Source organism: Tachyglossus aculeatus, chromosome 21 (assembly GCF_015852505.1).
Source record: "Tachyglossus aculeatus isolate mTacAcu1 chromosome 21, mTacAcu1.pri, whole genome shotgun sequence".
Classification (NCBI taxonomy): Eukaryota; Metazoa; Chordata; class Mammalia; order Monotremata; family Tachyglossidae; genus Tachyglossus; species Tachyglossus aculeatus.
In genome coordinates this window covers 11815661-11829817 of record NC_052086.1, presented here as the reverse complement: position 1 = coordinate 11829817, position 14157 = coordinate 11815661, and the positions used below count along the sequence as shown (strand labels likewise).

Sequence of the window (14157 nt, the reverse complement as noted above, 5' to 3'; positions counted from 1 at the left end):
GGAAGTCCAAGTTGGCAATGTATAGAGACGGTCCCTACCCAACAGCGGGCTCCCAGTCTAGAAGGGGGAGAAGTCACCCAGCTGACAGTTGGCGGAGCCGGGATTTGAACCCACGACCTCCGACTCCATTCATTCATTCAATTGTATTTATTGAGCACTTACTGTGTGCAGAGCACTGGACTAAGCGCTTGGGAAGTCCAAGTTGAAAGCCCGGGCTCCAAAATAATTTGTTTCTGCGGAGCGGGGGGATGTGTGAAGAACGATATTTTAGGGCCATGATCCATTTCAGCCTCCTCACTGGTTTTCCTGCCTCTGGTTTCTCTTCTCCGCAGCAGACGAGCCCGGTTACGACAAGCGCATAAATCGGCACGGTGGCAGTTTGGGAAGGAAAGGATCCAGGGAACGTGGAGGGGGGGAAAAAAAGCAACAGGATTTAATAAAAGACCGAGTACGAGGGTTTGAAAGAGACAGAGGTCAAAATAATTCCAAAGCTGAGGCCTTCAAAGACAGGGAGGGTGGCATTGTCCACTGTGATGGGAAACTTAGGGGAGGTGAGGATTTGAGAATGAAGATAATAATAATAATAATAATGGCATTTCTTAAGTGCTTACTCTATATTTGAGAACAAAGATAATAATAATGACCTTTAAGGGCTTACTATATATTTGAGAACGAAGATAATAATAATGACATTTAAGGGCCTACTATATATTTGAGAACAAAGATAATAATGATGACATTTAAGGGCTTACTCCATATTTGAGAACGAAGATGATAATAATGACATTTAAGGGCTTACTCTATATTTGAGAACGAAGATAATAATAATGACATTTAAGGGCTTACTCTATATTTGAGAACGAATATAATAATTATGACATTTAGGTGCTTACTCTATATTTGAGAACGAAGATAATAATTATGACATTTAGGTGCTTACTCTATATTTGAAAACGAAGATAATAATAATGACATTTAAGGACTTACTCTATATTTCAGAACGAATATAATAATAATAATGACATTTAAGGGCTTACTATACATTTGAGAACGAAGATAATAATAATGACATTTAAGGGCTTACTCTATATTTGAGAACGAAGATAATAATAATGACATTTAAGGGTTTACTCTATATTTGAGAACGAAGGTAATAATAATGACATTTAGGTGCTTACTCTATCTTTGAGAATGAAGATAATAATGGCATTTAAGGGCTTACTCTATATTTGAGAACGAAGATAATAATAATGACATTTAAGGGCTTACTCTATTTGATAACGAAGATAATAATAATGACATTTAGGTGCTTACTATATATTTGAGAACGAAGATAATAATAATGACATTTAAGGGCTTACTATATATTTGAGAACAAAGATAATAATAATGACATTTAAGGGCTTACTATATATTTGAGAACAAAGATATTAATAATGACATTTAAGGGCTTACTATATATTTGAGAATGAAGATAATAATAATGACATTTAAGGCTTACTCTATATTTGAGAACGAAGATAATAATAATGACATTTAAGGGCTTACTCTATATTTGAGAACGAAGATAATAATAATGACATTTAAGGGCTTACTATATATTTGAGAACGAAGATAATAATAATGACATTTAAGGGCTTACTCTATATTTGAGAACGAAGGTAATAATAATGACATTTAGGTGCTTACTCTATCTTTGAGAATGAAGATAATAATGACATTTAAGGGCTTACTCTATATTTGAGAACGAAGATAATAATAATGACATTTAAGGGCTTACTCTATTTTATAATGAAGATAATAGTAATGAAATTTAGGTGCTTACTATATATTTGAGAACGAAGATAATAATAATGACATTTAAGGGCTTACTATATATTTGAGAACAAAGATAATAATAATGACATTTAAGGGCTTACTATATATTTGAGAATGAAGATAATAATAATGACATTTAAGGCTTACTCTATATTTGAGAACGAAGATAATAATTATGACATTTAAGGGCTTACTCTATATTTGAGAACGAAGATAATAATAATGACATTTAGGTGCTTACTCTATATTTGAGAACGAAGATAATAATAATGACACTTAGGTGCTTACTCTATATTTGAGAACGAAGATAATAATAATGACATTTAAGGGCTTACTATATATTTGAGAACGAAGACAATAATAATGACATTTAAGGGCTTACTCTATATTTGAGAACGAAGATAATAATAATGACATTTAAGGGCTTACTCTATATTTGAGACCGAAGATAATAATAATGACATTTAAGGGCTTACTATATATTTGAGAACGAAGATAATAATAAGGACATTTAGGTGCTTACTCTATATTTGTGAACGAAGAGAATAATAATGATATTTAAGGGCTTACTCTATATTTGAGAACGAAGATAATTATAATAATGACATTTAAGGGCTTACTCTATATTGGAGAATGAAGATAATAATGACATTTAAGGGCTTACTCTATATTTGAGAACGAAGATAATAATGATGACATTTAGGTGCTTACTCTATATTTGAGAATGAAGATAATGATAATGACATTTAAGGGCTTACTCTGTATTTGAGAACGAAGATAATCATAATGACATTTAAGGGCTTACTCTATATTTGAAAACGAAGATAATAATAATGACATTTAAGGGCTTACTCTATATTTGAGAATGAAGATAATAATAATGACATTTAAGGGCTTACTCTACATTGCAGAACGAAGATAATAATAATGACATTTAAGGGCTTACTCTATATTTGAGAACGAAGATAATAATAATGACATTTAGGTGCTTACTCTATATTGGAGAACGAAGATAATAATAATGACATTTAGGTGCTTACTCTGTATTTGAGAACGAAGATAATAATAATGACATTTAAGGGCTTACTCTATATTTGAGAACGAAGATAATAATAATGACATTTAGGTGCTTACTCTATATTGGAGAACGAAGATAATAATAATGACATTTAGGTGCTTACTCTGTATTTGAGAACGAAGATAATAATAATGACATTTAAGTGCTTACTCTATATTTGAGAACGAAGATAATAACAATGACATTTAGGTGCTTATTCTATATTTGAGAATGAAGATAATAATAATGACATTTAGGTGCTTACTCTATATTGGAGAATGAAGATAATGATAATGACATTTAAGGGCTTACTCTGTATTTGAGAACGAAGATAATAATAATGACATTTAAGGGCATACTCTATATTTGAGAATGAAGATAATAATAATGACATTTAAGGGCTTACTCTACATTTGAGAATGAAGATAATAATAATGACATTTAAGGGCTTACTCAACATTGGAGAACAAAGATAATAATAATGACATTTAGGTGCTTACTCTATATTTGAGAACGAAGATAATAATAATGGCATTTAGGTGCTTACTCTATATTTGAGAACGAAGACAATAATAACGACATTTAAGGGCTTAGTCTATATTTGAGAACGAAGATAATAATAATGACATTTAGGTGCTTACTCTATATTGGAGAATGAAGATAATGATAATGACATTTAAGGGCTTACTCTGTATTTGAGAACGAAGATAATAATAATGACATTTAAGGGCTTACTCTATATTTGAGAACGAAGATAATAATAATGACATTTAAGGGCTTACTCTACATTTGAGAATGAAGATAATAATAATGACATTTAAGGGCTTACTCAACATTGGAGAACAAAGATAATAATAATGACATTTAGGTGCTTACTCTATATTTGAGAACGAAGATAATAATAATGGCATTTAGGTGCTTACTCTATATTTGAGAACGAAGACAATAATAATGACATTTAAGGGCTTAGTCTATATTTGAGAACGAAGATAATAATAATGACATTTAGGTGCTTACTCTATATTTGAGAACGAAGATAATAATAATGACATTTAGGTGCTTACTCTATATTTGAGAACGAAGATAATAATAATGACATTTAGGTGCTTACTCTATATTTGAGAACGAAGATAATAATAATGACATTTAAGGGCTTACTCTATATTTGAGAACGAAGATAATAATAATGACATTTAAGGGCTTACTCTGTATTTGAGAACGAAGATAATAATAATGACATTTAAGGGCTTACTCTATATTGGAGAACGAAGATAATAATAATGACATATAGGTGCTTCCTCTATATTTGAGAACAAAGATAATAATAATGACCTTTAAGGGCTTACTCTATATTTGAGAACGAAGATAATAATAATGACATTTAGGTGCTTACTCTATATTTGAGAACGAAGACAATAATAACGACATTTAAGGGCTTACTCTATATTTGAGAACGAAGATAATAATAATGACATTTAGGTGCTTATTCTATATTTGAAAACGAAGATAATAATAATGACATTTAGGTGCTTACTCTATATTTGAGAACGAAGATAATAATGACATTTAGGTGCTTACTCTATATTTGAGAACGAAGATAATAATAATGACATTTAAGGGCTTACTCTATATTTGAGAACGAAGATAATAATAATGACATTTAAGGGCTTACTTTATATTTGAGAACGAAGATAATAATAATGACATTTAGGTGCTTACTCTATATTTGAGAACGAAGATAATAATAACGACATTTAGGTGCTTACTCTATATTTGAGAACGAAGATAATAATAATGACATTTAGGTGCTTACTCTATATTTGCGAACAAAGATAATAATAATGACATTTAGGTGCTTACTCTACATTTGAGAACGAAGATAATAATAATGACATTTAAGGGCTTACTCTATATTCGAGAACGAAGATAATAATAACGACATTTAAGGGCTTACTCTATATTTGAGAACGAAGATAATAATAATGACATTTAGGTGCTTACTCTATATTTGAGAACGAAGATAATAATAATGACATTTAGGTGCTTACTCAATATTTGAGAACGAAGATAATAATAATGACATTTAAGGGCTTACTCTATATTTGAGAACAAAGATAATAATAATGACATTTAAGGGCTTACTCTATATTTGAGAACGAAGATAATAATAAGGACATTTAAGGGCTTACTCTATATTTGAGAACGAAGATAATAATAATGACATTTAAGGGCTTACTATATATTTGAGAACGAAGATAATAATAATGACATTTAAGGGCTTACTCTATATTTGAGAACGAAGATAATAATAATGACATTTAAGGGCTTACTCCATATTTGAGAACGAAGATAAAAATAATAATGACATTTAAGGGCTTACTATATATTTGAGAACGAAGATAATAATAATGATATTTAAGGGCTTACTCTATATTTGAGAACGAAGATAATAATAATAATAATGACATTTAAGGGCTTACTCTTAATTTGAGAACGAAGATAATAATAATGACATTTAAGGGCTTACTCTATATTGGAGAACGAAGATAACAGTAATGACATTTAGGTGCTTACTCTATATTTGAGAACGAAGATAATAATAATGACATTTAAGGGCTTACTCTATATTGGAGAACGAAGATAATAATAATGACATTTAAGGGCTTACTCTATATTTGAGAACGAAGATAATAATAAGGACATTTAAGGGCTTACTCTATATTTGAGAACAAAGATAATAATAATGACATTTATGGGCTTACTCTATATTTGAGAACGAAGATAATAATAATGACATTTAAGGTCTTACTCTATATTTGAGAATGGAGATAATAATAATGACATTTAAGGGCTTACTCTATATTGGAGAACGAAGATAATAATAATGACATTTAAGGGCTTACTCTATATTGGAGAACAAAGATAATAATAATGACATTTAGGTGCTTACTCTACATTTGAGAACGAAGATAATAATAATGACATTTAAGGGCTTACTCTATATTTGAGAACGAAGATAATAATAATGACATTTAAGGGCTTACTCTATATTTGAGAACGAAGATAATAATAATGATATTTAGGTGCTTACTCTATATTTGAGAATGAAGATAATAATTATGACATTTAGGTGCTTACTCTATATTTGAGAACGAAGATAATAATAATGACATTTAAGGGCTTACTCTATATCTGACAATGAAGAAAAGAAAGAAAAAAGTTATAAATAAATAAATAAATAAATGAATAAAGGAAGGAAGGAAGGAAGAAGGAGGGAGGGAGGGGGAAGAAAGAAAGAAAGGAAAGAAAGAAAGAAAGTAAAGAGAGAGAGAGAGAGAGAGAGAGAGAGAAAGAGAGAAAGGAAGGAAGGAAGGAAGGAAAGAAAGAGAAAGAAGGAAGGAAGGAAAGAAAGGGAAGAAAGAAAGGGAAGAAAGAAAGAAAGAAAGGGAAGAAAAAGAAAGAAAGGGAAGAAGGGAAGAAAGGGAAGAAAGGAAGAAAGAAAGGGAAGAAAGAAAGAAAGAAAGGGAAGAAAGAAAGGGAAGAAAGGGAAGAAAGAAAGGGAAGAAAGGGAAGAAAGGGAAGAAAGAAAGGGAGGGAAGAAAGAAAGAAAGGAAGGAAGAAAGAAAGAAAGAAAGGAAAGAGAGAGAGAGAGAGAGAAAGCGAGAAAGAGAGAAAAGGAAGGAAGGAAGGAAGGAAAGAAAGGAAAGAGAGAGAGAGAGAGAGAAAGCGAGAAAGAGAAAGGAAGGAAGGAAGGAAGGAAAGAAAGAGAAAGAAGGAAGGAAAGAAAGGGAAAGAAGGAAGGAAGGAAAGAAAGGGAAGAAAGAAAGGGAAGAAAGAAAGAAAGAAAGGGAAGAAAGAAAGAAAGGGAAGAAAGAAAGAAAGGGAAGAAAGAAAGGAAAGAAGGGAAGAAAGAAAGGGAAGAAAGGGAAGAAAGAAAGGGAAGAAAGAAAGATGGAAGAAAGAAAGGGAAGAAAGAAAGGGAAGAAAGAAAGGGAAGAAAGAAAGAAAGAAACCCAATGCCAGTGTATTGGGTTGGGGCTACCAAGGAAGAGAGGGAAAGCAGTGAGATCCCTTTGGGACCAGAGGAGAATTCTGATTGCTACATTGTTTTTATGGTATTTGTTAAGCGCTTCCTATGTGTCCAACACAGTTCTAAACCTGGGTTATATACAAATTATTCAGGATGGGTACAGTCCCTTCCCACATTGGGCTCACAGCGTAAGTAGGAGGGACAGCATCAGCTGAGAACTCTCTTCTCACCAACCCCCTGATGCCCTCCCTGACTTCCTCCTCCTCTGAGATCCACGGAGAATTACGATCACGGGCGACGGCGGACTCCGTGCCGGGCTGGCTGGGGATCCCATTTTTGGTCCTGGTAATATGCAGGGGATCCTTGGGCATCCTAATCCATCTTCTGTGGGCAGCTCCTGACCCTTCCTCTCAGCCACTGCAGACACGGGAGCCGGGATTGCGCTCTGAGGAATCCGCGAGCCGCCCAAACCGTCACGAACGACTTCTTTTCCCTGTTCAGCAGGATTTCCAGTTCCCCAACCCGACGTTATCATCTACCGGCTGAAGGAAGGGAGTCGGGATCGGCTGGGATCTGTTGCGGAAAGAGATACCTGCGCAGGTGAGTGAGTGTGGACAGGAAAGCCTGACCATTGGGACTCTCTGCCAGCTCTTGTCCACTTACTTGTATATAAGTATACACGTACCTGTATATATCATCATCATCATCAATCGTATTTATTGAGCGCTTACTATGTGCAGAGCACTGGACTAAGCACTTGGGAAGTACAAATTGGCAACATATAGAGACAGTCCCTACCCAACAGCGGGCTCACAGTCTAAAAGATGTATGTATATATATATATATATATATATATATATACATATATAGAGAGAGGTATCTAAAAGGTGTATATATACACCTGTATATATGTTTGCATGTATTTATTACTCTATTTATTTATTTATTTTACTTGCACAGATCTATTCTATTTATTTTATTTTGTTAGCATGTTTGGTTTTGTTCTCTGTCTCCCCCTTTTAGACTGTGAGTCCACTGTTGGGGAGGGACTGTCTCTAGATGTTGCCAATTTGGACTTCCCAAGCACTCAGTCCAGTGCTCTGCACACAGTAAGCGCTCAATAAATACGATTGATGATGATGATGAAGTACCTGTATACACCTGCATATATGTATATATGTTTGTACATATTTATTACTCTATTTATTTATTTTACTTGTACATATCTATTCTATTTTATTTTGTTAGCATGTTTGGTTTTGTTGTCCATCTCCCCCTTTTAGACTGTGAGCCCACTGTTGGGTAGGGACTGTCTCTATGTGTTGCCAATTTGTACTTCCCAAGCGCTTAGTCCAGTGCTCTGCACACAGTAAGCGCTCAATAAATACGATTGATGATGATGATGAAGTACCTGTATATATACACATGCATATATGTATATGTTTGTACATATTTATTACTCTATTTATTTTACTTGCACATATCTATTCTATTTATTTTATTTTGTTAGCATGTTTGGTTTTGTTCTCCGTCTCCCCCTTTTAGACTGTGAGCCCGCTGTTGGGTAGGGACCGTCTCTCTATGTTGCCAACTTGGACTTCCCAAGCGCTTAGTCCAGTACTCTGCACACAGTAAGCGCTCAATAAATACGATTGATGATGATGATGAAGTACCTGTATATAGACACCTGTATATATGTATATATGTTTGTACATATTTATCACTCTATTTTACTTGCACATATCTATTCTATTTATTTTATTTTGTTAGCATGTTTGGTTTTGTTCTCCGTCTCCCCCTTTTAGACTGTGAGCCCGCTGTTGGGTAGGGACCGTCTCTCGATGTTGCCAACTTGGACTTCCCAAGCGCTCAGTCCAGTGCTCTGCACACAGTAAGCGCTCAATAAATACGATTGATTGATTGATTGATTACTTCTCTGCTCACTGAAGACTCACCATTCCCCAGTCCACGCTTTCCGTAACTCGCAGGCAAACCTCTCTGTCTCGAGACCGTCCCGCCTGTGACCCGCTGTACCGAATTCAAAGCTTCCTGAAATTCCACCTCCTCTGGAAATACTTCCGGATTGATTTTCGTGCCCTCTGGATCGTCACTTCTGTGCCTCGGTTTCTTCTACCTGCCGCCATTCGGGGCAGTGGGAGTGAACCTTTAACCCTTCCCCCGGCCTCCTCTCCATCACCTTGCCCCTTCTTACCTCACCTCCCATCTCGGCTTCTCCATCCCGGCCCTCCCTCACCCTCCGCTCCTCCGACGCTAACCGGGCCCCGTTCTCACCTGTCCCGCCGTCGACCCCTGGCCAACGTCCTACTTCTGGCCGGGAATGCCCTCCCTCCTCAAATCTGCCAAATAATCACACTTGCCCCCTTCAAAGCCCTACCGAAGGCTCGCTTCCTCCAGGAGGCCTTCCCAGACTAAGCCCCCTTTTCCTCTGTGCAATAATCTCCAATGACTTTCTTTGACCCACTTCTGTGGAGGACAAATGTCCTCTTCCTCCCTGATATTTTAGTTTCAACACTGTTGACCACGCCGATTCCCGAAAAGACTTTATGACCCCGGCGTCGCTGTCACGGTTCTGACATCTTGTTCTCCTCCTCCTCTCTGTCTGACAGCTCTTCTGTTTCTTGTGCTTCCTTTCTGGCACCTCGTCTCCCAAAGTTATGTTGCCAACTTGGACTTCCCAAGCGCTCAGTCCAGTGCTCTGCACACAGTAAGCGCTCAATAAATAAGATTGAATGAATGAATGAATAGCAGTGGGTGTCCCGGCGTCGCTGTCACGGTTCTGACATCTTGTTCTCCTCCTTCTCCTCCTCTCTGTCTGACAACTCTTCTGTTTCTTGTGCTTCCTTTCTGGCACCTCGTCTCCCAAAGTTATGTTGCCAACTTGTACTTCCCAAGCGCTTAGTACAGTGCTCTGCACACAGTAAGCGCTCAATAAATACAATTGAATGAATGAATGAATGAATGAATAACAGTGGGTGTCCCTCCAGTGAGGTTCAGCCAGATCAATCAATCAGTCGTATTTATTGAGCGCTTACTGTGTGCAGAGCACTGTACGAAGCGCTTGGGATGTACAGATCCCTTTCTCTTTTCACATTACACTTGTATGTTCAGGGAGCTCATCCACTGTCAAGAGAAGCAGCGTGGCTCAGTGGAAAGAGCCTGGGCTTGGGTTCAAATCCCGGCTCCGCCACTTGTCAGCTGGGTGACTTGGGGCGAGTCACTTCACTTCTCTATGCCTCAGTTCCCTCACCTGTAAAATGGGGATTGAAACTGTGGGACCTCAGTTCCCTCATCTGTAATCAGTCAGTCGTATTTATTGAGCGCTTACTGTGTGCAGAGCACTGCACTAAGCGCTTGGGAAGTACAAGTTGGCAACATATAGAGACGGTCCCTACCCAACAGTGGGCTCACAGTCTAAAATGGGGATTGAAACCGTGAGCCCCACGTGGGACAACCTTAATTACCTTGTACCCACCCCCCCCCCCCCGCGCTTAGAACAGTGCTTTGCACATAGTAAGTGCTTAACAAATGCCATTATCATTATTATTATTATTGTTATTATTATTTCACCCACCATCTCTCTGTTGGATGACTCTCAAATTTACCGACATCTACCCCGGCCTTCACTCCCATTCCTCTAACCTCTGGGGCTCCGTCACCTGGGTAAATTGAACGTGAGTGAACCGAAGAGCTGTTCAAACCTGACTTATACTGTGAGCCCACTGTTGGGTAGGGACTGTCTCTATGTGTTGCCAATTTGTATTTCCCAAGCGCTTAGTACAGTGCTCTGCACATAGTAAGCGCTCAATAAATACGATTGATGATGATGATGACTTCGAATTCTCCCCTTCCTTCCTCTCCCCCTCGTCCCCCTCTCCATCCCCCTCATCTTACCTCCTTCCCTTCCCCACAGCACCTGTATATATGTTTGTACATATTTATTACTCTATATTTCACTCGTACATATCTATTTATTTTATTTTGTTAGCATGTTTGGCTTCGTTCTCCGTCTCCCCCTTTCAGACTGTGAGCCCGCTGGTGGGTAGGGACTGTCTATGTTGCCAACTTGGACTTCCCAAGCGCTCAGTACCGTGCTCTGCACACAGTAAGCGCTCAATAAATATGATTGATTGAATTCATCTCCCTTCTTTAACCTTGTTATCTTCCTGTCGCAGTCAAAAACGGCATCCCTCGCCTTTCCCAGAAGCCCATACCCTTGGCATTGTACTCAGTCCTCACCGTATTTTCCGCTCACATTCAGTCTACTGCCTAATTCTACCAAGTCTTCCTCCACAACAGTTCTCCGATCTACCCCTTCCTCCTCACCCAAGGAAGAAAAAAGTTATAAATAAATAAATAAATGAATGAATAAAGGAAGGAAGGAAGGAAGAAGGAGGGAGGGAGGGAGAAGAAAGAAAGAAAGGAAAGAAAGGAAGAAAGGAAAGAGAGAGAGAAAGAGAGAGAGAGAAAGAGAGGAAGGAAGGAAGGAAGGAAGGAAGGAAGGAAGGAAGGAAGGCTGTTCTGTCGGCCTTTGTTAACCTATCAGTCAATCAATCAATCGTATTTATTGAGCGCTTACTATGTGCAGAGCACTGTACTAACCTCTCTCTGTACCTCCGGCCGTCTCCTTTTCCCGTTCATGCTTCACTCCAAGATGTCACTTGGCACATATTCCCTTCACTCCTCAAAAACCTCCCCCCCTTTCCTGCCAGTCCTGAGCGTTGCTTTTCAGGCTCGCCCCTGACTTAAGATGTCTCCACAGGAATTATATCCGTCTTTCTGGCATAAATCCCCTTACGTTTGATAAATGGGGTGATGAAAGACTTTTCCACCTCCATTAGATTTGCGTCCTTTTTCCGTCTCTGCATTCTCCTCCCGCCGCTCGGCCAGTTGGGGCTCCTCGCTTCGCAGCTGTGTGGCTTTGGGCAAGTCACTTAACTGCTCTGGGCCTCAGTTCCCGCATCTGTAAAACGGGGGTGAAGACTGTGAGCCCCTCGTGGGACAACCTGATCACCTGGTAACCTCCCCAGGGTTTAGAACAGTGCTTGGCACGAAGTAAGCGATTAGTAAATGCCATCATTGTTACTATTATTCTTTTTTTGCCTCATTCATGACTCCATTTCCAACTCTTACCTCTCCCAAGCGGTCTGGAAATCTCACCTCTTCCAGCAAGCAGTCCCTGATTAGTTTTCCACCACTTCAATCTGTGTCATCCCAATAGCCACCCAAAGCACTTGTATGTGCCACCATCCTATATAATAATAATAATAATAATAATAATAATAATAATGGCATTTGTTAAGCACTTACTATGTGCAAAGCACTGTTCTAAGCGCTGGACGTTCATAGTGATCAATGTATATCACTATATATTGTATTCTCCGCCCGTTACTGGATAAAAAGGTTCCTTCCCTCTGCTCCCAACCATTTACACATTACTTTGTTTCTCTCCCACATTAGATCGCAAGCTCCCGGAGGACAGGGGCTGCCTTTTATTTCTCTTGTAGCATCCCAACTCTTCTGAAGCTCTGTTATATTGCACCCTTCCAAGTGCTTAGTACGCTGAACGGCACACCGTAGGCGCTCAATAAATACCGTTGATGGAGATGGGTGACGCTTGAATTTTCTCGTTTTTTTCTAGATTGTACGGCTGGAACTGAAATGACAAAATCAGTGCCCCCGAAGCAGGACAGATCTGAAGAAGGAGATTTACAGAAGGTGTTACTGGGATGTCTCCTACAGAGTATTCCTGTGACTTCCGTGCATGACAGAGTCCGCGACAACGAAGATAGATTAGAAAAACAAAGGAGGAAGCCCACTGCGGGAAAACTGAAGAAATTCCCTCGCCGGGACAGGGATTTCAGGAATGCCGAAGTCCCGAAGAAAGTCCCCGCAGCAGAATGCAGAAGAGCTCGTACCGAACGGCAGAGATCCCATCCCGGAGCAAGAATCAACAAATGCAGCGAACGGGGGGGGAGACCGAGTCACCAAACGGCCCTCGTCACGCATGGTAACGTACCTGTCGGAGAGAAACCGTATAAATGTAAGGAATGTGGAAAGGCCTTCGGCCAAAATTCAGCCCTTATTGAACATCAGAGGGTCCACACGGGCGAAAAACCCTATGAGTGTGATGACCGCGGGAAAGCCTTCAGCCACTACTCGACCCTCATTAAACATCAGCGAATCCACACTGGGGAAAAGCCTTACCAGTGTCGGGAATGTGGGAAAGCTTTCAGTCAGTATTCGAACTTTTTTAATCATCAGGTGGTTCACACCGGAGAGAAGCCCTACCGGTGCGGGAAATCCTTCAGCCATCACTCCACCCTTATTAACCATCAAAGAATTCACACGGGAGAGACCCCCTACAAGTGCAGTGGCTGTGAAAAAGCTTTCAGTCGCTATTCAAGTCTGTTTAGGCATCAGGGAGTTCACACGGGAGAGAAACCGTACAGATGTAACGAGTGCGAAAAGGCCTTCAGCCAACATTCGGCACTTATTGGGCACCTGAGGATTCATACGGGAGAAAGGCCTTACAGGTGCGGCGAATGTGGGAAGGCTTTCAGTCATAACTACGCCCTTGTCGGACATCTGAGGATTCATACCGGAGAAAAACCCTACGGGTGCAGCGAGTGTGGAAAATCCTTCAGCCACCACTCCGCCCTTCTTGGGCATCGGAGAATCCGCACTGGAGAGAAACCTTACAAATGTAACGAATGCGGGGGAGCTTTCAGTCAGCACTCGGCCCTCGTTAAGCACCGGAGGATCCACGCTGGAGAAAAGCCCTTCAGATGTGACGCATGTGGGAAAGCCTTCAGTCACCACTCCACCCTTATTAAACATCACGGAATTCATAGCAGAGAAAAGTCGTGCAAATGTAAGTAAATGTAACAAAGCTTCGGGAATCAATCGCATTTATTGAGCGCTTACTGTGTGCAGAACACTGGACTAAGCGCTTGGGAATTACACCACGCTAAAGGATTCACGCCGGAGAAAAAGACCTTACAAATGCCGAAAGGGCTTTCGGGAACCTCCCCCCGCAATCGTTAAGCGTTAGATGATTTCATCGGGAGAGACGTGATCCATTAGGAGGTGGAAAAGTCTTTAACCACCACATTGATCAACCATAAGGGGATTTATGCCGGAAAGAAGTTTGGCGGATATAATTCCCGCGGGGACATCTTTAGTAAGGGCGGATTTCATCTGGAGAGATGTGATGCCAATCTAATGGAGGTGG

General features: G+C 39.1%; 1 protein-coding gene across 1 annotated transcript in view; it reads left to right on the top strand.

Moving 5' to 3' along the window:
- Positions 1-13820, top strand: part of LOC119941891 (zinc finger protein OZF-like) — a 36187-nt gene extending 22367 nt beyond the window's left edge. Inside the window, exons 5-6 of the mRNA XM_038762424.1 lie at positions 7407-7505; positions 12565-13820. Coding sequence (XP_038618352.1) covers positions 7407-7505; positions 12565-13805 — 1340 coding nt within the window. The 3' untranslated portion in view covers positions 13806-13820. The remainder of the gene's footprint in view (positions 1-7406; positions 7506-12564) is intronic.
- The last annotated feature ends 337 nt before the right edge of the window (positions 13821-14157 follow it).